General features: G+C 38.3%; 1 protein-coding gene across 1 annotated transcript in view; it reads left to right on the top strand.

Annotated features, from left to right (window-relative positions):
- Positions 1-25,954, top strand: part of pparg (peroxisome proliferator-activated receptor gamma) — a 31,473-nt gene extending 5,519 nt beyond the window's left edge. The window contains exons 2-9 of the mRNA XM_061727404.1: positions 9,663-9,956; positions 10,793-10,959; positions 13,369-13,507; positions 18,957-19,156; positions 21,211-21,325; positions 22,372-22,571; positions 22,788-23,031; positions 24,722-25,954. Of these exons, the coding sequence (XP_061583388.1) occupies positions 9,663-9,956; positions 10,793-10,959; positions 13,369-13,507; positions 18,957-19,156; positions 21,211-21,325; positions 22,372-22,571; positions 22,788-23,031; positions 24,722-24,969 (1,607 nt within the window). The 3' untranslated portion in view covers positions 24,970-25,954. The remainder of the gene's footprint in view (positions 1-9,662; positions 9,957-10,792; positions 10,960-13,368; positions 13,508-18,956; positions 19,157-21,210; positions 21,326-22,371; positions 22,572-22,787; positions 23,032-24,721) is intronic.
- The last annotated feature ends 399 nt before the right edge of the window (positions 25,955-26,353 follow it).

Genomic DNA, 26,353 nt, shown 5'->3' with positions numbered 1-26,353 from the left:
AGTACGTTCTGTGAATGAGCGGCATGTCATGTGTTGTTTTGTTATTGTTCTACTAAACAGCTGCTGCAAGGCGGCCTACTCCTGGCTTTTCCTCTCGACTTCAAGGAACAGCAAAAGGCCCGTCCCATGTTGTACCCCTTCCTTTTCCTACTGTACTGCCGTCCTCTTACTCAAACTTGTGTAGATCAAAACAGATGTTTACCTATGTTTGCTGCTCTCATGACATCAACAGTAAGATATTCATCACCAGTGTGTGTGTGTGTGTGTGTGTGTGTGTGTGTGTGTGTGTGTGTGTGTGTGTTGAGGCCTTTATAGCATGCATTACTCCTTTGCCTTATCCAGTGAGGAAGCTCTTGAGGCTCAAGGGAGTCATCAAGAATTAACTCATAACTATTTTCAGGAATAAGGGGAAAGTTCGTGTCCTCGGATTATTGTGAAAACTTTGATTTCCAACAAGCAACGTATAAAGCAAACACAAATGCACCTGGTAACGTCAGCTTGGTGGTGTTGATTTGGAATTATAATTGCCATCATCTCAAATAGCCGGCAAAATAGTTTTATAAGTGTGTAGAGAAAAAAATCTTTCCTTACTTCATTGCAGTGAAAAGTTAAGTTTATGTGTAATGCACTTGTCATTTTCATTATTTTATTTCAAAAAGACTGATACTTTACAATGTTAAAATGACTTCATGGTTGTCGTGATTTCTATTCGTAGACTTGGACAGGTTAGGTGTTACTCTGTTTCCACTCCTTTGTAAGTTGACTGAAAGTTCCATCCCTGTCTGATATTCTCATACCATTCTCAGAAAATGTGCCTTTTCCTAAATGTTGAACTCTTGACCGTCTTCCTTTTGCTTTAACTTTTCATGATAATTCACATCTACTCCCGCTCGACAGCCAGACCCTTCCCAGGCTTGTGCTAGTCCATCTTTGCTGGCCCACCAAACAGCATGATGCAACACCTTTGGCTGAACGTGCAATCAGCTCGTACAGAGCCGCTGTACTGGGTTTGAGTCTAAAAGCAAAGCAGGATTGCTGTGTCCTGGGTGGAAAAAGCCATGTGCAAAAATATGTATTAATTTGTATTTTTATGATAGCTGTTAAATGTTTACTTACAGACCCCAACATAGCATGTATGTAGTATTGAATTTACACATACAGGGAGATTTCATGGGGATTTGCCTTTGCTTGGCTGTTAAATTTCCCTTTTGAAGATGTTTGCTCTTGAGTCAGCAACGTTACAACAGGTTTGTTGCTATAAGGGGTGGGCAACGGACTGCAAACCAGTTAATGCACACACTTCAGAGTGATAAGCATTAAATTGATACTCCAGAAGGTTTGTTGCACAAAACAAATCTGGAAAGGCCTTCACAGAAAGCATTCGGAGAAGAGCAGCCGCTTTCAGAGGATATTTAGCAAGTGTTTGGATGAGGTATCGGTCTTGTCATCATTCAGTCAGATGTTGTTTGGTCTAAACTTTTTTGTTTTGGCCCCAGCTCGGAGCCTTGCAAGATGGATTTTTTTGCGATCGTGATTTTGCCAGTCTTGAACAAATCAAATTGACTCAGAAGGTAAAACTGTACAGACGGATATCACAAATTCCTTATGTCCATATGTAAAGAGCCATAAATATATATGAAAAGTGGAATTTTGTGTTTTGATTCACTTTGATCTGGTGTAGAACGTTTCTTGGCATTGAACACTGATCCTCTCTGCCTGAGGTTGGTTTCTTATGCTGCACATGTTTAAAACCAAAGCCATGGATAAGACATGTAAGACAAAAAACCTGTAAAATGAAAAAGCAACTGCATGATGGTTTGATGAGTCACTCGTGAGACTTCTCAAACACAGTTTCAGCTTGTATTTGTGTGCCTTAACACCCACACTACAGTATTCTTCTCAAATTGAGGAACGCAGTGGTAAATCTTTCACCGTGTCAGAGCTGTTGCTTTTGTATTATTGTAGCTGTAATAAAACTCAAGAAGACATCTTTGTAAAAATATGACCATATATAAATCTAACACTTTCAGTCACCTTTCTTTGCTTTAATCTTTCAAAGACCTGACGATTCTCCGCCCGAGGAAACATTCAGCACTGAATTCTCAGCAGTTGGTGTTGTGTTACTTGAAAGACTGATTGTTGTGCGAGTGCACGTTTGGTTTGTGAGGGAAGTATGCAAGCCTCTTGTCAAACTAGCTGTCAAAGCTTAAACCTTTCTTACCAAGTCAACATCAGTTTGAGTGAATGTTTGATGGGCCCAGATAAGCGGTGACTCTGTCTCTATAGTGCTTTTGGAGTGTCTCGTTCTCTTGATGATACTTTTTTCTTATGGAGAACCCTTTTCGACAGTGTAACTGTTTTTATAGTTACTTACAACCTATGTTGTACATCACCTCGTTGCCATATTTATTATTTAGAAATGCAGATGGAGACGGATTTAAAATTACCAGGGTGAGCCGATGATTTTGACTGTTTTAACAAAAGATGTAGATTTATATTATAGCAATACCAAGAGGATATGTTCAATGATCTGCAATGTTACAACCATAAACAGTGTCAAGTTTTAATTTTATAATTCTATGATACACAATGATTAGCGTCACTTCAAATATGTCAGAGATAAAAGGCAAGTTTTGTCAATTTATGTCATAGAAGTGAGATTTTTCTTTCCTTATTTTAGTTGGCTCTTGGAAATAAAAGCAAAGTCTACCTCATTTATGAAGTACCAGCAAAAGTCGTCTCACTAAACAAGTCCAATTTAAGTCATTATAATAAATTATAACCCATCCATCTGTGTTGTATGTCACGGTGGCGTGTGGGAGAGGGAACCTATCACAGTCACAGAGAGACAAATCCATGTACACTCACACTCTCTCTTGCAGAAAATGTAATATTATTAATTATCAATGCATGTCTTTGGATGATGGGGGAACCCAACATACCCAGCAAATACAAGTCCACACACACTGAAAGGGCTTCAGCTGAGATTCAAACCAGAAACCTTTTTGCTTTGAGATGGCAATACTAACCACCCAAAATCCAGCTCAGTGCAGTGGGATCATTTACAGTGAATTGAATAGTACTTAGTTCAGTATATGTCTGTGGAGATTCATTTATCCAGGTAGAAAGTTCTTCTAAAAAGGATTTTATTTTTAAAAAACACTGGACTTAAAACATACTTAAAAACACAAGACGTTTCGGTGATGAAGGTGTTTAGATGAACACCGAAACGTCTTGTGTTTTTAAGTATGTTTTAAGTCCAGTGTTTTTTAAAAATAAAATCCTTTTTAGAAAAATTAGTTCAGTATACTAGTATTTATAAAATTCCAGTCGATATAAAGTTGTCTAGGAAAGGAAGCCAATGAAGGACGCTGAATTTGACTTCATGTTCGACATTGAAACATCAGCACGTAAGTCCTTGACTAATTGTGGTTTGAACTGAAAAAAGATCAGCGTGACATTTATGTTGAAATCTGCTTAGACTAAATCAGAACAATATGGGGCAATCTGAGTGTCTGTTTACAAAATTGAACAGCTGGGAAGCTGATATTCATAAACAACTTTTATGGTTTAGTAAATTTGATTTGAACAAGTTGCGGTGTTAGCGTTAGAAACGGCATGAGGAGAAGTGAGTGTGTCACCAGTGTCACATCAACTGTGAGCGGCTGAAAGGGGGAGAGAAGTGCAACCAAAAAGGCATGATGAGGGTGCCTGTCAAAGTGAAGCAACAGGAAATCATCTGCATCTGATGTCTACCACCTCACACACATGCGCACACACTCATCAGTTAAACACACACACACAGACAGAAGAAGGAGTCTTTACAAGAATATACAATGAACACGTGAACACACACAAGTATATACGGTATGGTAATGCTGTTATGTGCACATACCAAGAAATGAGAATGAAAAACGTCTTTACGCACACACACACGCACACGCACGCACACGCATGCACACAAAAACACATGATGGTTCGCTGTCTGAACTTCTGCTGAGCCCAGACTCTGTCACAGAGAGAAAATGTGTTTGTAGTTCCCTTTCAATTGGTCATCACTTCCTGAGGAAAAGCATGACCACACACACATAAACTCTCTCTCACACACACACACACACACACACACACATATCAGCCCCCTATCTAGATACTACCACTGTCTCTTAAACGCTTGCCAGCGAACTAAAACGATTGAACACTCGCTGAATTCAAACAGGAGAGAGGGTGAGTGAGCGATCCAGTACCTTGTGTGTGTGTGTGTGTGTTTCTGTCAGTCAGTTTGTCTTGCTGCTTCAAAATGATAAACAACTTTGAGCTCCATAGACCTAACTCCATATTCCTAAGGTGTTTTCTGTCTTTCTCAGCTCATGTTCTTGTGTTTTGTAATCTTAATCCCCATCCCTGGTTTAAAAAGTGAGAGAGTTGGGCCTATTTTGCTGTGGCTGTTAACCACCATCCACATGACCCACAGCATTGATTTAAATTTACGTCAGCTTTCTTTGAAAATTGAAGGGAGAGACCTGTTTTGGGTTTTTTTGTTTGGTTTTTGTTCTTTGATTCAGGCGAGGTGAGGCAAAACATCATAGTTTCCACCAATGGTTTGTCAAGTCTAGTAGATATGACCTCGAGGTGATCTGATGTAATAAAAGGAACATTTGCAGACACAGACACACAAATAGAGATGCAAAAAAAAAGAAATCTGATTGAAATCAGAGAAAAGTTGTCTGGGTGCATTTTTACTCAGAAGTGCGCCAAACAAAGATTGTGGTTTAAACCCTCCAGCTATGCCAAGCTTTGAAGATTTCTCGTGAGTGAATTCAGTACCAGCCCAACAAGTGGGTTTCACGAAGCAGAGTCTCGTTTCAGTCAAGAGGGCAGTCCAAACCTCCACTTGACACTTTGACTGGCTCCGTTTTCCACAAGTCTCACGCTTGATCATTCAGACGCTGCGGGGGAAGACCCTTTCAGGTAAATGTATCTCCTCTGGCTTCACATCAGCACGAAAATGGTAAAATCTGCCACTTTCCTGAAGATTGAATGAAGATATTGTCTTACTTCACGACATAAGTTATTCTTGTTACTCAAATAAACCACAGCAAATTTAAAAGGTGTGATGTTTCCACTTTTTTTTTTTTTTTTGTGAGCAGAACGAACATGGCAAAAAAATCAAGAACACCTATCTTTTCAAAGAAGTTGTGGGGACTGTGAGGCAGACGTGCAGGCGGGCATATCTTTGTTTTAGTCACTCACGGTGAACCACATGCTGTTTTACATGAAGAGGTCAGGAAGTCACAGAGCGCCGTCGATGCCTGACTTTCTCTCTTTCTCTCCTCGTCACACACAAACACATCTACAAAAGAACTGTTAAAAATGATGTACTGGGTAATTAGAAAAAAATAAAAAACCATGCCCCCAATGAGAGGGGAAATACTCTGCAATGTGTCACCTTGTCTTTTTAACCAACTTTTAGACTACTACACTGAGCTACTATACGCTTATAAGCGAGGCACGTATTCACATTTACTCATTTCCTGCTTGTTTTAATAGCCATGACATGACATTTTTAGATGTTTTCAAACCATATTAAAAAATACATGTTGAATATATTATACTCAAATTGTAAAATTGTCGTTAAGAAGCCAAATTAATTAAAAAAAAGGTTTAAATGAATATATCAAAATACAGATATCTAAGCAATAGTGGCCTTGAGTGATAGATTGTCCTGCTTGATAGTAATGTTTCAGTCCTCACCCTAAAACAAGGTGCATATTTGTTATTCAAACAAAGAAGATAAGAGTGTTAAGGCCTTGAATGCAGCAGGGCAGGTTCTCCCTTTGTTTGCCACATAACTAAATGTACCAAACTGCCTTCTGTGTTGATTTTTTGTGTGTTCTTAACTCCTCTTTAATCACCCATCATGCATTTTCTTTTTTTCCCCCTGTTAAATGACTTGGTGCATACAGTAGGTGTTGGCCTCTTAAAACGTCAGAAAACATAGATTGTTTATTACTGCAGAAGTCTTGCTGGTGAGCATTTGCAGTTATTGTTTTAAATAAACAAAAGATTGATGTATACAAAGTAAAATAAAGCTCATTCAGCCACTTTTTGTACAATGATCAAATCTTTTTCATTTTCTTCAGTTTCCTTTGGACAGAGCTGTAGCTGTTGTGAAGAAATATGGATGTCAAAAACATTACATTTGTTTTGCAACTCTGTCCCTAAAGGAAAGATTTCACATCTCCCACTTTGAACTTTTGGTTTTACCTCCTTTTCTACAGCTGTTTCATTCAGGCTATGGGAACAGCCCTTCGGTTGCGTTTACTTACAAATACAAGGGTTGTGTCTCTTGCTTTAATTATTTTATTATTTTTTTTGTTACTTGTGGCACGCACGTGCAGCTTCACAGCAACAAACAGACACGTACGCCGACACGCACGCACACCTGAGTGTCAGTCTTACTTGAGCAGGTAGAGCAGTTTCCAGATGTTCCTGCCAGTTTGCTTGTGGTGCTAGTGCTTCATAATTGTCTCCTGGTGAGGCAATCAATAAAGGAAAGAACTCCTACAACCTGCACTCTGCTGTTAACTAGAAGTCAAGTTGTGACATGTGGAAATCTGAGAACTGACTGGAGACACCGGCATAACGGCCACACACACGCTGACGTGCACACACCTTAAAAGATAAACCGCATGTCACTTATTAATCATATGTCACCTTTTATAATTCATGACAACTTGTTTTCCCACATAACACTTGTAGATACTGATTGAATAGATTTTCTCCCAGTTTTTTTTTCCATGAACAAGATCAGAAGAAAAGTCTCAGCCCCAACTTGTTTTCACCCTCAGTTACGACATGATTTGCGCACCTTGGCTCAACTGCCAGCCTTCCCTTTTTTTTTTCTTCGCCTACTTCTTTCAATGTGGTGTTGAGTACAGGGCACATTTATTTAAATGGCAAGATTTTTGTTAAATTTTTTTCTTAAAGTCTCCAGGGTTTAGCGCAAGAGGTCAAGGGACAAGCAGCCTTTTACACCTCTTGCTTTATCTCAGTTACCCATCTCCTCTGGAGAGCTCTCTCTTTCCCACTACATCTTTTTCTCTGTGTGACGATGATGCCAAGCAGAGTAGAAGTTACTTCAACAGCTGCCTATTTTAGCTTTGGACCAGTTGGAAACTTGCCAGAAGTATATTTGACCAAAAAAAAAATAGGTAACCAGGTCCCCACAGTTATTAATAGTCATAAAATTCCACGGCAGTGGAAGTCACGTGTACATACACTCGGTGCGGAACAATGCCACTGTCAATGCTAATTTTAAGTGGACACTGCTGATTTTTTTCACTGCCACATTCCAAACATGTAAAAAGGAAACGATATGTAGTTGGAAGAAGAGGATGTTTGTTCCACAGGGATGTTGTGCCAAGCAATTTGGAGCCATTTCAATTCATATGCACACCTGGTCCAACTGTGCCATCTGAGCAGAACAGGGTTACTTTTGTCCTGTTGCATAATTCGTTGGATTTTTTTTCTTTAAAAAAAAGTTTATAAATCAGGAACTGGCGCTTAATTAGTAATGGTCTATTTTGAGATTCAATGTTGGTTATAAAGGTTACTTGTCAGGTCAGGGGTTGCAGTTCACATTGGATTATTTATAAATATCAGTTATCTTCTTTTTATAGTTCACTTAGTTAAGATAAAGGTTAGATTTAAAAAAAAAAGAAGTTGACAAAATTAAAAAGTGTATAAAACAATCGACAAAGCATTATTTCACGTGACCCATTGGTCTTTGGAGACCAGTTTTAAAGCAGCTTTTTCTTCGTTCTGAGTTGGGAGGCCAACTGGAACATGCCCACCATATGTCAATCAAAGTAAGCTTTGGCTACCAGCTCCTTCAGTGGATCCCCCCCTAATATCCCGTTTCATCTGTTGACTCAATGGCAAAATAAAAAAATACTGCCTGGTGTTAGTACAAACTGCTGATTGCGTTGCAGAATGTGGTAGCTAATGATTACAGATGAGGAAGTGATGGTCACTTGCCATTGGCTGAGCCCACTGTCAACCAGTAATCTTAGAAGTCAACGGAGATGGACATGCTTTTGGAGACACCTTCTATAGTGACCAGTCGATAAACCGTAACAAATCTTGGTTCCGCATGGACCTCAACTCGGAAGTGAGATGGTTGGCGCTTCGTACTGATATTGTAGGGAGGTATAATAATAATAATGAGCAACATGGGTGTATGAAGAAAAATGGGCTTCAAAACCACTCTTCAGAAAACTATGGGTGACATGATTTAATGCTTCTTCCACTGCTGTACAGTCTATGGTCATAACGATCAAATTCCACATGATCTACAAAGTTCTTAACAATCAATTATCGATAGTCTATGAATAATGCCCACCCTCTGTAGGAATACTAGAAAGCTTCATGAAGAGATATTTAAAAACACATTATCTAACTGATTTTATCTTTGAAAATCGAATTGCGAAATAAAAACTAGCTAGATAGAATGTTAATCAATTACCAGGAACATTTAATTAACTGCTCAGCGTATGTGTTTGGGAAGTTCCGGATGCCAATATCGAAATTTTTTAAGCAAAATTGTTTTAAACTGCTTTATCTTGCTCCAATCGAAATACGGTTGCCGAAATATTCTATTAATCTTTGCTTTCCATCACAACCTTGTGCAAACTTACCCTGTGCTTTCTATCTGGTGTAGTTTCATGTGGACGGTAGTAACCTGTGATGTGTAGACTTTGATCTACTGAGCTGACTTTTTCTCCTCCAATGTCTACCCTTTTTGGAGTGAATGAAGACCCTTCATTCAGTTGTTCCTACCAAAACATAATAAGTAATTACTTACAGAGAACTTTAAAAGCAGAATCTATTTTCAGTACTTTTATTTTTACTTTTACTTTCAATAAAATGTATTCTCGGATACATAAAAACGTGAGAAAAACACCAAAGTCAAACAAGAACTGATGCCGTCATTGTAGTCACATTGTGATAAACCTTGATTATCTGCGCCAGAGCTTAAATAGAAAAATGTTCTTAAGCATTCAATGGTAAATTTTTGTTTTTTTGCACTGAAGAATTGCAGAATTTTTTTCCAGCCAAATGCTAGTCCTGCAGGACATCCTTGGCCTGGTTTCTGTGTCCTTTGGTTGGGCAATCACACAGTTAGCCACCCAAACAGCATTAGAGGAAGACAGTGTTTTGAGCTGAAGAGATGTTCCTTAGTGCCAGAGTTCGTCTTGTCCTCCCTGTGACACAATCTGCCTCCCTGTTTGCTTGATAACAGACAGGAATGAGGCAGGAGGGCCGCGGGTTCTCCTCGTGGTGTTTGTATGATAATGTTTGTGTATGCCCTAATGTTTTGAACTCCTCTGAACTCACATGTAATGATTAACACTCGATGGAATGGTGCATGGTGGACTGCAAATGTATTTGCATTGTCGTAACACAACCTCTCTAACTTCCTCTGTCTTTAAACTCTTTTCATCTTATTCCCCCTCTTCTCTCCATCCGTCTCTTCAGCTTTTTCACTTGCCATGGTTTTTGCACTTCTGTTTTCTTTAATCAAGGCCAAGTAAGGTCAGCACCTGATATAATATCATATTGCATCAGCTAATGCTTCAGTGCTTCTTCTCTCTGTTTTGTAGGCATGGTGGACACCCAGCAGCTCTTAGCTTGGCCTGTGGGCTTCAGTCTGAACACAGTGGACCTGCCAGAGTTCGATGACAGCCCCCACTGTCTCGACATGAAACATATATCCACGTCCGACTTTGGCTCCATTTCCTCCTCCTCCATCCCTTCCTCGCTGTCTCCCCCATTTGTGTCCTCCATCTCATCCGTTGGTGTGAGCTACGACCTTAGTCCACCGCAGAGTGAGGAACATCTGACCAACATGGACTACACCAACATGCACAGCTATAGATCAGAGCCAGACACACACAGTAAGTACAGTCTGTTTATCAAACGTAAAACATGTTATCTTGTTTTTTCAATTATAGCTTAGTTCAGTTCCTCAGATATGACTAGATTAATTTTAAAATGTTTTACATTTGCCAGAGTGAGGAGTTGTTCTGATGCCAATAACTGTGTGGGAAATACTCGCCTACGCTGCTAAAAATCTAAGTCTATGCAATGTCTTATTCCATGTCATTTATTAATAAAAAGACGCTTCAAAAATGATAGAAAGTCCTCAAAGAAAGCCAGGGACACAGAGCAACGATATATCTCAAAGTGTAGAAACTGTACACCACCTATTGGTCATTGACAATGTTTGATTTCCCCATGAATGTCTGGAGCCATGGTACTAGTTCCCAGGTCGGAAATCCCCCCAAAATTACTCTCTCTGAACAAATGAGTCTAACTGCGATGGCCAAAATGCAAAAGCTCCTGTCTTCCAAATGATCAAAGGAATGGAGGGTAAATCTTCTAATCTCCCCTTTGCAACACGTTAATACCTAGTGTATCTCCTTAACACATCTTATAGTAATCTTGTCCAAAAACAGTGAAAAATTGTTTGAGAAAACAGATTATTTTTTTCTCTCAGAGCATTTTTTGGATAGGAGGTTTTGCGTTTCAGCCATCCATAATATTCCGTGTTATTTAACATACTTACGGCTGCACTCAGTATTATCCCGTCCCCAAAGCTTGTGTATATGTTGGCTCAGAAAATCTCCACTTTGAGAGACTGCATTTTATCAAGAGTATCAACCCTTCATGTGAAGGGTTTAGTTTTTCTTGCTTTGTGCCTTGATTTTCTTGCTGTTTTGTGATCTTTCAGATAGCATCAAATTGGAGCCACAATCACCTCCACAGTTCTCTGACAGCCCCGTGTTCTCCAAGCTGCCAGATGAAACGTCATCATCAGCGTTAAACATTGAGTGCCGCGTGTGTGGAGACAAAGCCTCAGGGTTCCACTATGGCGTCCATGCCTGTGAGGGCTGTAAGGTAGGCCTCAAAGACCACACCATATACATACATTTGAAAGAGAAGGTGTGTCCAAACTTGTGGTCTGTACTGTATGTATTTATATATATACACATGTACATACACATACACACAGTCTTAGTGAGTATTGGTGATTATGTTACAAAGAAACACAACTCTAGTAATTTATTTAGGGTTAGGGTGAGCTGTGCTTTGAAAATTAATGTGTATAAATGTATTAATTGATTATTTCTCTTAGAGAGTTATGCCCAGTGTTTAAAAAAAAAAGAAAAGAAAATGTCAACCCACCCCGGAGTGTTAGGAAACAGCAACAGATGAGAATTGCTGAGTTTTGTTTCTCTGCCACCCTTCCTTTTTCTGTCAGTTTTGGTAAAAAAGGTTGGTGGAATAAATGTATGAGCAATGCTTGGAGACAAGTGTGTTTGTGCATGTGTGTGTGTGTAAGACAGAGAGGGAGTATGGGTGTGTTTCTTTTATTGATGTCTATCACTCTAACCACAAGCCCCATGAATTTTCCACCCTGTGTCATGGCTCTGAACATAAGTGTGTGGCATTGCAGATATTCAACATGCACCGTAAACTCTGTCAGTATGTCTGTCTGTGCTGTCTGCATGGTGTATAAATAACTAATAGAGTGTGTGGGGGAAGTTTCAGACACCTTTTCATTTTCTTTGAAATATCGAGACGTTATAGGAAGATAAAGCCTAAATTGTGATATTGTGTTCCAAACACAAATGAGAGGGAATTTCATTTTCAGCATTACTGCTGTCTGTCATCTTCTGGTTTGGTTGCAAGAAGTTTTACAGGTATATGTATATATACTTTGACAACTTACGGTCCTACGTCATCGCTCTGACCCCATAGCTATAGTACTCTTTAAGAGTCTTAGCACCCCCAGTCTTATTACATCTATTTTTACTTTCCACTTGTTCATACTGTATCTTCCTGTATTTCAGGAAAATACAGAAACCTGGCTCTTTTAAACCTCAACAAAACATAATCCTATTTATTGTCACTACAGTCTCCTAAAAAATAAAAAAAATAAAACACACACACTTTACCTTGGGTTGAGATAGATATGAGTTTTTCTGTGACAAATGCAGAATATTAATAAATGGTCAATAATTGGTTAACCCCTGAACTGGCCAACTGATTAATAAGTCTATCTCAAAGCTTGTCTTGTTTAGTTGACTAATTTGATACATGTTGTGGCTTTAGATTGTGATTGTGCTGTTGCACTGCATTAAATTCAGAGACCTTTTTTTATTTTTTTTTTTTAATTTTCGCAACATTCTGGAGAAGAAGCACGTAACAACCACCCGCTACAGCCTCAACCACAACCACAAAGTTGGAATAGCACCTTTTTTTCATACTGTTAAGACTGTTGTGGTACAAGAGGTTTATGTTTTTCTCTCCCCTGAGTCATACTGTAGTTTATGGGCCTAAATGAAGGAAGGTAAGGTACAGTGTTATTGTTCTCTTCGGGTCTCAGGGGAGAGTCACCAGGAGAGGGGGGTCAGCCAAGCAGGCAATCCCTTAATTGTTTAAAGCATTCTTTATTTAGGAGGAGTCTTGACTCCTTTTAACTTCCTCCTTCTTTAAATAACCTGTGATTTAAAAAAAAAAAAAAAAGGGGAACATCTGTGAATGTTAGCGGAGACCAAATACACAAGATTTCACATGACATAGCAGAGCCTCAGAGTTTGTTTGTACGTGAAATTGTCCTTATAAAAACCATTAGCTTTTTTTCTAATTTCATTGCCTATTCTTCCCTTTTCAATTAATACATCTATTAGTTTCCATTATCTGTCCCGAAAGATACTGCAGTCATCAAATGTGTGTAACTAGGTGTGTGTATTAGGGGTTTGACCATAGCTGCAATGTTATTAGCTGAGATAAGTAAAGGTGTTATGGGCTCTTTGGTCCTAAGGTTAAGCATATAAAGGCACAAATACCTAAAACCCAATCTCCTTTTAGATACACTTTTGAAGGCGGCTTTGAAGGCATGATTTACTCAGTCTCTGATTGATAATTAATACACAATTTCAATGACACGTGATTCTTGTGGTTTGAGGGGAAAAAAACTGTATTTGTAGCTGCCAATTATGGCCCTGTAATGCTTCATTTATGCTCTGTTTATGCTATGTTTATGCTCCAACTTCGGTCTCAGTGTAATCCAGACAGGGTTCTTCGTATTTACAGGCACATACAGCACTTGCAGTCTCATTTACCCATTAGTCCTACACAAATGTTTCTTTCAAAAGGGAAAACTGGTGGTAACGGTCTCTAAAAACATTACTAGAATTACCAGAAGGAAGCCACAATGAAAAAGTATATAAATGATAATCATTAGAGTCAAACATTTGGAATGATAATATGTGTAGTAACCTTCTTTTTTTCTTCTTGTAGGGTTTCTTCAGGCGCACAATCAGGTTAAAACTGGTGTACGATCACTGCAATCTTCACTGTCGCATTCACAAGAAATCCCGCAACAAATGCCAATACTGTCGCTTCCAGAAGTGCCTGAATGTTGGCATGTCACACAACGGTAAGGTGGCGATGCTGTCGTACACAAATGTAATAGCAAGTAATGTGCAATTAGCATATTTTTGTGAATCAAAACACTAGCATGTGGAAGTAAAGGAGTTAAAATAGTTCTACAAGAGTCGAGGCTTCTTTGCACACAGGTTTTAATTTTCACACCTTTTCTGCAACCTTCCATGAAACCTTCCATTCAAGCTCATAAAGAAAAAAAAAGGTTGTCAAGGTACAAATATTCTACTTTGAAGCTGTGGTTGAATAAACATGTCTTCACAGTACAATTTATCTGCTTCTGATGGCTTCTGAGAACCAGACACACACTACTGACCACACTCGTCCAAATTTAGTCTTTGAGGTGTTGTGGCAGTGTATGTAGCAATCTGCCCCACTGCCTTATGTGCAAGCTTCTTCTTCTATGGTCTTTGATCTTTTTTTACAGCTTTTGAGGTACGTTTCCTTTCTCATCACTAGTTCAGTGTACAACAACCTTTAGGCATGATTTAATGGCGAGATTGTGGTTCATGACTAACTTTAACCCCCCCAAAACACCTCATTTGTCCCTGCATTTGTACTTAACCCTAATGTGGAAAACGTAGCAGGCTTCCTTGGTAGACCATGGTCACTCTCTGTACATGTTTGGTCTAACAAGTATACCTCTGTGCTACTTCAGCTGCCAGAGCAAGCCACTGATTTGAATGAATAGATTATCAGTTCTACCGACCAGACAAACCCTCATGTGGCATCATCCATAAGTTGCAGAAAAGTGGTTTTGAAGTCCAATGGTGTGGGATGTGTTTGTTGCCATTTTGGTACAAGTAGACTCTGGCCAACTCCAGTTAATCCAAAAGTGGGCAAATAGGCAGAAAAAAGAGTTGGTGGGACATGTTCACGTTCCCTCAGTTATCATAATCCAGCTGTTTTAACCTTTGGTACTGATTGATATTCTGATCGAAACCTGTCCATCTGATTACATCGGAAATGAGGACAGCAGGAGCTGAAAGAACACCACAGGCTGGACGGGCTCTGGCTGCAGCCAGCAACATGCTCCGGCCAATATTCAGCGTGAGCCACCTTCACCCCTGAACCCTTCCAGTGTGGAGCCAGTAGCAGCGGTCTGTTACTACAAGTAACAGCATTAAAAGCCATATTATCTTTAAAATAAGAAGGACTATGTCATTTTAGGTATGAATTCACTATTTAGAAGTCAAGTTTACCAAAAGTGCTAAATTCCTGTTGTGACACTGCAGACAGCTGTCACTGAAAAGAAAAACTAATGATACATGCATTTGTGGTTTTAATATGTCATTTCTAGTGATGAGGAACAGAGAAATTCAGCCCACATACAGTGGTTAAGCATGTGAAGCTCGGCTGTGGAGAGCAAAATAATTTTTTGTAAGAGCAATTAGCATTATTTGTGCTGTACATTTGTACATTTTAACAACAGGGGTCAATGAAAATTGAGCCATCTTGAGCTGGTTCTGGACCTCTAGAGGTAATTCGGGGAACTGCAGCTCTGCATTAGTTTTAAAAACAAAAGAACTGGGGAAATAATTGCTGGTACAGGTTACAGCCCCCCCAAACAGGGTCAATCAGTGGTAGAGAAGCTATGATTAGAGTATTTGGAAAGTATACATATAGCAGTGTTAATATCAAACATTACTTTGCTTTTGAATGTACATACATGTATATTGTATAGATTTTGTATTTGGGTTGGACTCACTTTAGTTTTTAATGAAGTTATTTGAACATCTCAATCAATTCTGTCAAAGATGTCACTTTTCTTTTGTAACCTTTACAGTACATGCACATTTTAACTGTAGATTGATGTACAATCCAAGATCCCACAAAAAACTTGAATGCTGACCTGCAGTCATAAACATTTGAAGTGGATCAAAACATTTCATCAAAGTTGTCCTAAACAGCTATTGTTCCAAATTCTGGTATAACGTGTTAGTGTGTTTTTGATCCACTTCAAATGTTGACTACTATACAAGAGACTATAATATACCGACACTATCAGATAGGCACACTAGGCAGACTCTGCCAAAAGGAAAGAAAGTGGAAATAGTGTCTCCTTCACAGTAAAGTCTTTCCCCTCGCCTACAACTGTTTAGCTATTGAATGGGTTGTTTTTTGTGAGCCATTGTTGGTCACTGGAGCCTGACTCACTCCACCTCCTCAGGTGTGTTCCAGCATTCAGCCTGTGACTATATGAGCGCACACGTTGCGCTCGATTGTCATCTGACTGACTCTCCTGTTAGTTTTGTCACACCTGTTTGGGTGGAAAAACACCAGTTGACCCTGGGTGCTCTCTGATTTGTCTCAGCAGCTCCTAGTTCCATTAGCAAATGGTCAAGCAAATTATCTTAGCAAATAATTGTCTTCCACCTTGAAAAATGCATCATAATTGTCACTGACAAAGCACATTATGTCACATGTCTTATCCAAAGCATAAATCGTCACCATGAGTCAGCACTTGTTAGACTGCCAAAGTAATAACTGATACAGGTAATTATAACAGAGATTAGTTCGAGGTGAGTGTAGGCTTTGATCACGCTAGGTTTTGATCGCGGATGCAAGAGTTTTTTAGAACATGCAGGAACATAAGAAAAGTTGTAAATTATGCATTTCATCTGATATCCTTCATCTCCTATGATTGCCATTGCATTCACCATAAAGAGGGGAGTGCTTGAACGTCATTATGCTTCCTTTTCTTAATTAATCTGATTTTCCAGAGAGCGAAATGAAGCCAACTATAGCTGGAAATCAAACTTGCAGAAGTTTGGAGAATTTAGTGATGATTTTTTTATTTTTTTTTCTGTTATTAGAAACTCAAATAAGACCCCTTTTCATTCCTTTGGCATCTTATGGGTAGATTTAAGTTGTACTGGCTGTCAGAAATGGCAGTTTCTAAAGTATATTTTGTAGATACTCCTTCATCGTTATTTATATTGGCAGAATTTCCCTAAAGTTTTCACACTTCTTCTATGTGGCTTTAGTGATAGTCAGAGTTTGTGGATCAGCTCATTGTTGATCTGATTGAATTACGTTAAGTTATTTTGCATGTATTGCAGGATATATATTTCTAATTGTTGACAAAAACAGCAGATCTCAAATTTTTTCTAGTTGGAGATTCAAGTATAAAATCAATACTCATTTTCAGTGTTGGCATCGGTTACAAATGGTCTGTTTTTCTTCTAATGTTATTTATTTAGCCGTCTCACCGCCTGTCTCCATATTCCGTGATATATTTTTGGTGGTACTTGTTGAGGTTGTAGTTGATGATGTAAAAAAGGTGACTTGTGTGGGTTTTTATTTATCAATGATTGATGTCTCAGAGCACGTAGAGCTTAACTGATTTCTCCAGTTTGCCGTGTCATGGCTACAGGCTCATTGCCCAAGTGGGAGGGTAACTTTTTTTCTTTTTTTGTATTAATTTGCTTAAGGTGTGCATTCATGCCGTTACACAACACACTGTGTAAAAGAAGTTTTAAGATTCCAATGGAAGTGAGGTATAATTATGGACTTCCACCCTCGTAAAATAGCCTGACGATGTCAAAGTTCAACAGAAAATCAAATTCTATTCTCATCAATCAAAAGATGATCTAAAGTCCAATTTAAACTTAAACAAGTAAAAAAATAACCTTTGAATTGGAAATTACTTGAACGTTGTATTATGTCTATTTTTTATCAATGGTGATAGTCTTGTTGAACTTTATTTTTGTAGTTAAAGTCAGAAGGCAAAGAGGATGTGATGCAAAACTAAAATGCAAAGTAAGTTTCATGACTCTAATAATGAAAATGATTTAAAAATACATTTTTTTATATAAAGTAAATTTAGAAGAAGAAGAAGTTAAACAATGTGTACTTGTAGTTATATTAAACTAAAGTCAAATTATAAAGCAGAATTTCAATACATCAATACATTAGGCTGATCCCACATGGATCGCAAATGAGCTTGTCAATATATGTAAATAAATAAAAACTTTCTCTCTTTCTCACTCTCACTCACACATACACACGTGCACTTTCATTAGAAATGGAAATCAATCCTTCCTCCTTTGTTTGGTTTCTGCAGTTGTAAAAGCTTACTGTGATGTCACCTGCAGAAACTGAACAGAAGAGGAGAAAAAACAGTAGACAATGTAGAGATTACCAGTGAGCTGGGAAAACATTATTTTTCTTCATCAATGTGAATAAAATGTTAAAATACCTCATGAGTCACACCTTGTTAAAGCAAAAAAAAAAAAAAAAGGAACGGGATCATTTGTCACGTGTGTTGTGTTGTTGACAGCGGATTTCTTATTGAACAGCTTTGACTGTTTGACAAATGATCTGTTTGTAGAAATGATCCAGGTATTGACTTCATGCCTCTACTCACATGTATCAGAGCACAACCCCCTCACCGTGGGATGTCTTAGACTTCTCTGAGCAACATGGAACTAGTGGTTCTATTAATGTGATAGCATCATGCTTGTCAACTGAATACTGACTGTTTTTGAGTAACAGCTAATAGAAGCATATGGACCACATTGACATTTCAGTGACATTTGGTTTGTTGGCTTTAGATAGTAGGTTATTTTGTAGACATTAGCTGTTCCATCAGATTCATTGATCACTGTGTAAATATGGATGTGATTTTTTGTTTTTTAATTGAACAATCAAGTAGTCAAGTGGTAAATTTAAAATTGTAATGGAAATTGTCTCATCTCTTTGGTCTGGCTTTTATGTAGCATCACATTTTATAGTTTTAGTTTTATTCCGTTTAAAAAATTTTAAAGGTATCTGTTTTATTTATTTATCTATCTCTTATAATGTTTTTATTATTTTTATTGTTGTGGACTGATTTTTTTTTTTTAGCCTTAATCCTTGAACTTTTATCTTTTTATAAATTTTATATATTTTATATTGTATGTCAGAGTGCATTGGTCTCCCAGTTTTTTTTTTTTTTTTTTTTGGTCTCCCAGTTTTTATTTGTTTATTATGCTTATTTTTCAATCAAAATGTCAAAGCACCTTGTATTTCATGTACCTGGACGAAAGGTGCTATATAAATAAAATTTGATTGATTGATTGATTGTTTAGAGATTCAGATTGAACAGTAAGTAATATTGTGTATATATCAATTTTAGGCTTGGTTTTACAAATGTTCTGCATAACAACTTGGTACAAATGTTTTCCGTCTGAATACAGGGGGAGGATCAGTGTGTGGGGGCCGATGTATTTGTCATGTTCTGTTGCAATCTCATGCTAAATGGTGTGTATCTGTCTCTACCACTCTCAAGAGAAAAATAGTTGTAGGTTACTGTTAAGTACAATTTTAATTGTTGGTTTTTGGTTTTGTTTCATTTTGTTTCATTATGTCTTAAGATTTCGTGGGGCAGTAAGCTTTATTTGTTGTGAAAATGTCAGGAATGCCTGCAGTGCTTTAATGTACATATCTGTTTCCTTTCCCAGCCATTCGTTTTGGCCGAATGCCTCAGGCGGAGAAGGAGAAACTGCTGGCTGAGTTCTCATCTGACATGGAGCACATGCACCCGGAGGCTGCAGATCTGAGAGCTCTGGCTCGGCATCTGTATGAGGCCTATCTGAAATACTTCCCCCTCACCAAGGCCAAGGCCAGGGCCATCCTCTCCGGGAAGTCCGGAGACAACGTGGTAGGAAGCACTGCCTGACTTCTACTTTTCTGTTCGTTTTCTGTCTTCTTTTTTTGTGTATAGATTAAGGGATTGGGCTTGGGTGGTCAATGGATGGGGAGGGTGTTATTGTACATGTAACACATTTTAGACTGAGACTATTTGACTTTGGCCACCTCCACATTTATCTATATTTAGTCCACTTTCTGACTGCACTGATCTGGGCAGCTGACCAGTTGCACTTCCCTGTCAGTTTTCTCTTCTCTATTATTGAGATGTGTGATAAGATTTCACTTATTCTTTTTCATGATTTCCATTCTGGGAAATATCACAAGCGTATATGAGATACAGAAGTTTCTTGACTTTGCCAATTGAAAAATAAAGATATTCTTCAAACATTATGTCAAATGTTTTGATTATGTTCATCATAAGAGATTAAAGTTGGATGAAGTAAAAAAAAACAACAATTTGGTGTATAAGATCACATTTTTCTAAAATTAAGGCTTTTCAGATTATTATTGCTGAGGTGGATTGACTAATTTCTTTGTATTATGGATGTTAGTTTCTCCAACTACAATAATTTGCTATGGAAACCGGATGAGACAGGCTCTTTGAAATGTTTTATCATTTTTGGAAACTTAAGGTGTAATTTGAGGTGTAATCTATTTCTGTGTATCTCTGTAAAGAATGACTCAGAAGTAGCAAATAAAAGAAAACTGAGATTTGTTTTTTGATGCCTTTATCCTCATCTACAGTATGTGGCTTCTCATAGACACATTTATGGCAGAAATGGATCCTGACACTCATTTTTATATTTTATTCTGTGTAGAATTGTGTAAAGATTATAAGAATTGTTGTGTTTGCATGAACCATTTATTTCCAAAGATACAATGACTTGCCCCCCTCAACATTTTACTGCATTGTAGTCACTTTCACCAGCTCCTTTCACCGGCTAATTAGCATGTCCATGAAGTAAAGTCATGGAGTCGCTTTAGTTATAACCCAAGCATAGCTTTTCAGTGGCAATTATTACTTACAAAATGAATCAAAACTGTCTGAAACTGCTATGGAAGCAACATTTGAGATTTTTTTCTTTTGGTTAAGTCTGCTGAAGTCAAGGTTGTTCTGCATCTTGTCGCTCTGTTTGTTATGACTGTTCACAACAGTGATAGGAGCCAAATGACACTGAATCATCTCGTTGTTTTAGGCACTCCCAGGTTATTTACTAAACCACAGCAAACCTCCTAAAACAGATTGGGAGTCAATGATTTTAGTCTTTTGTAGAATATTTACATTTTTTAGCATGCAAGACCTAGATACGAGTTGATGTTTAATCAGTGTTGAACTCCACAGAGGAAGAGAAAGTTATCCACTAAATTCGTCTGTAGACGGGGCTGGGGGATGTTATTTTACTGTTTAAATGATTAAAATGATAGATTTTGATTTTCACTTTACTCCTTACAGAAAAACAAGTCCAAGTTGTCTCGTCATAAGCAGACAACATGTGGACAAATATCACAGCACTGCAAAGTTTTTCTACTAAATTGATTAATGTGCTGCAGTACAACTCCTGTAAAAATGACAAAAGCATTTATAAAGACATTTCCTACACAAACTTTAGGATCTCACACAGTTTCACTGTAAACATACACGTTTCATTCATACATGCACAAAATAATTGTTTGAATCCTTCTATAGAATTTCTTGCCATAATTCCCTGTTGGACTTAACCCAATTAATTTACCTGTAAAGAGACAGAAGATTTAGGTGCATGAATAGTAAACTTTTTCTTTCAAGCCAGTGCATGTCTTTGCTTTGTTTTACTCCGTTAAGCTTCATTTGCGTAGAAGTAGTGTTCTGTTCTGCCCGGGCCTGCAGAAAAGGCATTCTTATTTTTCCCATCATACATATGTGTGACGTTAGCTCCTTCAAGCCTGATGAATGAGCCATGACCAGAAGTATTGGCAGTATACGTGATTACATGTAAATCTGCTTTTCTCTTCTTTTCTATTCTTCTTCTGTCTCTTCATTTTCTGCATTAACTGTTGTACTCTCAATATCTTGTCCACCTGCAGCCTTTTGTCATCCACGACATGAAATCTCTAATGGAAGGAGAGCAGTTTATCAACTGCAGGCAGATACCCCTCCCGGAGCAGCAGCAGACCTCCGCCCTTACAGCTGGACAAGGAGGTTAGCAATGAAAAATCACTCTATTATGGCTCTCGTTAACGCCGTATTATGAATACTTCATGTTGTAATGTGTCTAGGTCTGTGACATTCTTGCTGCTTCTTTCATGCATTTTTATTTACCAAAAGCTAAGATGAAAACAAAATAAAATGTTTCATATCTGTAGACATGATTTGTGAGTTCCTAGTTTTCTTGCGTATCAGAAGTACCAAGAAATGCTTTGTTTTTACAGATAGCAAGCAAAATGTATTTTTAACAGTTTAATATAATTTATTGTATGTTTTTTATTTTGTTTTGTTTTATGTCATGGATGTTTATGTCACAGAACAAACGGGCTCCAAATGTTTGGCTGTTCTTTGCACTGAGAGTACCTACAAGGCGCCAGATGCAGAAACAATAAATAACTGCAGCTGTGTGTAGCAGTTGTGTGTAAGGATTTCTGCGCTAGCACATCAGTAAACTTGAAAGAAAAAAAACATGTATTAAGAGATTGTTTTAGTTTGGGTTTTTTTGTTAGCACAAGGTAGTCGTTGGCTCATGATGCATTAGGTTTCCTTGGCCTGGTAATCTTGAGGGTTCACAGTTGCCATGATACTCTCTTTGTTTGAGGTCATGTTATTTGGTCTCTTCCAGGGGCTGTATACTCTGAATTTGTAGGGCTGAGTGCCGCTTTTTTTTTTGTTGTTGTTTCTCAGCAGTTTATTTTCTGTTTGTGATTCCAGAATTCCCAAACAAAACAGATTTCCTTTTCCCCTTGTTTGCCAAACTGTGTGTCTGGATTTTAAATTCAGTAAAATTGTTCTTCTTTGCTGTTGCTTTTTTTGTAATGTCTATCTAGCTGTGGTGCAAAAGGTGAATTATTTATGCAAATTATTAATAGGTGGCCTGTCTGCATACATGTATGGCTTAGGATGTTAGTTTAACCTAGACCAGTTTATGTGTAGCCGTGAAAGGTTTGGAGGTCGTGCCCCTGGTGCGGTATTTCTTGTGACTGTTCAACTAAACTTCACCATCAAAGTGCCAAGTTTTTAATCCACCTCTTTGACAGTTTCAGGGATCACAGCAGCCCACTCAGGGTCAGATTATGGTGTTCTGGGAATGACGAGCATCAGTGGACAGGGACCATTTGACGCAGCAGAGCTGCGTTTCTTCCAGAGCTGTCAGTCACGCTCAGCAGAAGGAGTGAGAGAGGTGACGGAGTTTGCCAAGAGTATCCCGGGATTCGTCGATCTGGATCTCAATGATCAAGTGAGATGTCAGCAGTTCATTCTTTCTGTGTCACTTTGAACTTGTACAAATGAACAGTCACTCCTATACGTGTGGATGATTTTATGCTAGCTGAAACAAATTTAATGATTATGAATCAGCGCTTCTACAGACCAGTTTTCATTCTAGGTTCTATGTTTTGATACTGATACACGACCTCTTCAGGTTCTTTCCATTTACCATGTAATCTTTTTCCAGGTAACTCTACTGAAGTATGGAGTGATTGAGGTCTTGATCATCATGATGTCCCCGCTGATGAACAAAGATGGCACACTGATATCTTATGGACAAATTTTTATGACAAGGGAATTCCTCAAGAGCCTCAGGAAACCTTTCTGTCAAATGATGGAACCAAAGTTTGACTTCTCTGTCAAGTTTAACACATTGGAGCTGGATGATAGCGACATGGCGCTGTTTCTGGCTGTTATCATCCTCAGTGGGGGTGAGAGCTCTTTTTCATTAGTGTGTTGTGATCACGTGAGGCACGTTTGAGTTCAGATCCACACGTGGCAGCTTAAGGGCAGTAAGCCCCGAGCTGGCTTGCATTTCCACTGCTATACCTACAGCAGCTACATCACCATGCTTGACCTCTACTGACAATATAATAAAGGAGAGGGCAACAATGAAGAACATTCGGCACTTGGCGTGTGACCGTGTATTACCAGATTTCAATCTTTAGTTGGGAAATAGTTTTCCAAAAAGAGGGACAGTATGGATAGGATGGTATCCTTCCAAACTTTTGACAGTGGAAATGGAAAAAAACTTCCTCTACATCGATCTGAACGACTCTACGGGTCAAAATAGGACATAGATCAGTCTGTTAGTTTCAGAAAATGCACTGATCATTAATGCACAACATCTTTTTTTCCAACAGTTTAGATGATTCATACAATTGAAGTTTAAGCTTGCTGGATCTTTTTTTTTTAAGGATTCTTTTGAACCAAACCTCAGAAGTAATGTCTGATTTTCATTAGTCAGTGTTCAGTAAATTATTTGTCAATTTCAAATAATTATGTATAGAATAATAGTTATGTCAGTGACAATGTGGCTAATACTTCCTTTAATGGTACCAACACGTTTGTCCATGTGTGCAGAATTATTGGTAACTGCTATTTCATCCCTGTCAGCATCTCATAGAGATAATTAATAGAATCTGTCACAGATTTCCCCCAATCTGTAAAGTCTTAAAAGTTCATCAAATTTATAACATTTTAAATAACATAATTGTGGGCATTCAGATTTTTAAAGGCATTTCGTAATCTCTACAGTGAATCAAGTAATTCAAGCAATTCCAGTTTTGGGTCCTTTGTCCTTCCTGTCATCTTTCTCTGCCCAGCTTTCTCTGTACTTCCTATGAAGGCCATTAGAGCTACCGCATATATATCTGTACAGACATAAGGTGGCTTTAGTTTACAATCTAAGTTATCAACTCTGCATTATAGGTGCTATCTATGAACAACCTTGACCCATTTATCAGTTTTCTGAGAGACTTGGGCTGTCACGTTAGCACTGACAGTCATTGAACCTGTTGCACATAAGAGTAATAAGCAGTTACAGCATCATGCGTTAGTAACAGATTGTAATGTGTCCTTGACCAAAATTTGGCTCATTGCAACAGGAAGGCAGGCAGAGTGCAGCTTAACTGTTCTTTATGCATGTTTCTGCACTACCAAAGAAACCAAGTGGGAAGTGTGAAAGTTTTTGTGGTCTAATTGCTTCATTGTGAAAAATTGTGTTAAATTCAGACTTTTATGCTTCAGCATTAACAAACCCTATGACCTATCTCAACAAAAGCCAATGAGATGCGTTTGTTTTGGTTATTAGAATCTGAATGCTTGATAAAAACCTGACTTTGAACATTATGAGGATTAAAACTCAACATTTACATCAATCATTAACTGAAATGACTGTGATTAAAGCTTGAAATGAAGATAAGCAGTGTCTTGTAAGAGGCAATAATACAGCTCAGTCAGGCTAGTGAGTGAGAGTTAAATTGAAGGATTTTCTGTCGGTTCTTCAAATTAAGATCCTTTTACGTCCTTTACTGTGACTTTTCTTTTTAATACAACTCACAAATGTTCGGATTGGGAGGCATCACTGATGCTTTCTCTCTGTCTTTGTGACCCGTCCAGACCGACCTGGCCTGCTGAACGTCAAACCCATCGAGCAGCTTCAGGAGACGGTGCTTCATTCGCTGGAGCTGCAGCTGAAGCTAAACCACCCGGACTCTCTGCAGCTGTTCGCCAAGCTGCTCCAGAAGATGACGGACTTGCGTCAGATAGTGACAGATCACGTCCACCTCATGCAGCTTCTGAAGAAGACCGAGGCGGACATGTGCTTACACCCGTTGCTGCAGGAGATCATGAAGGACTTGTATTAGAATTCAGGACAGGACATGTGAAGAAAGATTTTTTTTAAAAGCCATAACGTTAACAACATACAAGAGGAATGATTGTGTGCTTAAAAATAAATAAAAATAAAAAATATCCAAGCAGACTCACCATATGACCCATCTGATTTTGAGACAGAGATGGAGAAGAACAGGAAAACAGAAATCAACAAATACAGAATGTGATATGTCTTGTCTGGGAAGTCTGCATGCCATTAACTTAACACAATCATTCAACCACCAATGAACGCAAACATTTTTTGAATGCAAAACAACCATCCATTGCACCGATTAAGATTGTCGACAACAAAGTGAAAGAGAGAGGACTTCCGTATCGCCAAGCTCAGTGTAAAATCATGAAAGTTTCAATGCAACCAGCTTTACTTGCCTTAATGAGAAATTTGTTTTATACTATGTCTCATACATTATAATACGTGTTGTTCATCTGCATTTTATCAGCATGTATGTTACAACCATCAGAAGCAGCAGCAGCGTGTACGTGCATTAATACCTCTGCAAACGCACACAAATGCATGAATGGTCACACGCTAAACTATGCACAACTGTTTTTTGTGAAGGTGCTATCTCATGTTAGTCATCTATATCCAGAAACAGAAATCAGATTAGTGCCTTGAACATATTTTAGTACCGCACACCTAGAAGAAACTGTGACAAAAGATACATGACAATGATAATGTTAGCGCTCCGCTGACAAAAGAAACCGTATTTGCCATATTGTGCCTGTGTTTTCAAAGCTTTATGAACATATAAACTGTACGATATATGGTTACTTTTTTAGTTTTCGTTTGTATGAAATTACCACATAGAATTTGCTTATGAGCCTTATTTTATCGCAAACGTTTCTAATTGGTTGAGTTTTAATTTTGACTGTGAAATTATTTTTTATCTGACGGGGACTGTACAGACAAAAGTACTGGATCAATACCACTGTGGGGGAAAAGATGAAGAAATTAGCTGTAAATAAAATATTTTCTAACTTTTTACTTGATGTCTGTTTTTTTCATTGAATGCTCTCAACATGTTAAATGCAGTGCTAAAAACCATTTTGAAGTTATGTCTCCATTGAATTTCAGTCACTCAGACTCCTGGAAATCTAGTTTTACAGTCATGACATCAGCGGTCCTCTGTGTCTCTTAGCACACACTCTCACACACACCCTGCTAGAGGTGATTGCAACATCTGAACTCTGCTGAACTTCGCCGGAAGACCAGAGTCTGTGGATACGAATTTGATCAGCAGGCAGGGAAGTAGATCTTTTTTTTTCTTCTTTTTTTTTTGGTGTTGAGGTGGGGGGCTGTGTTTATTAGATGTACTACCCTTTTTTTCTTCTTGGTGAGGGGATGACCTTCTGTAA

The sequence above is a fragment of the Cololabis saira genome, chromosome 8 (genome assembly GCF_033807715.1).
Source record: "Cololabis saira isolate AMF1-May2022 chromosome 8, fColSai1.1, whole genome shotgun sequence".
In the NCBI taxonomy this organism is placed as follows: domain Eukaryota; kingdom Metazoa; phylum Chordata; class Actinopteri; order Beloniformes; family Belonidae; genus Cololabis; species Cololabis saira.
Note: the sequence above shows the minus strand (reverse complement) of the source record. Positions and strands in the feature narration are given on the sequence as shown.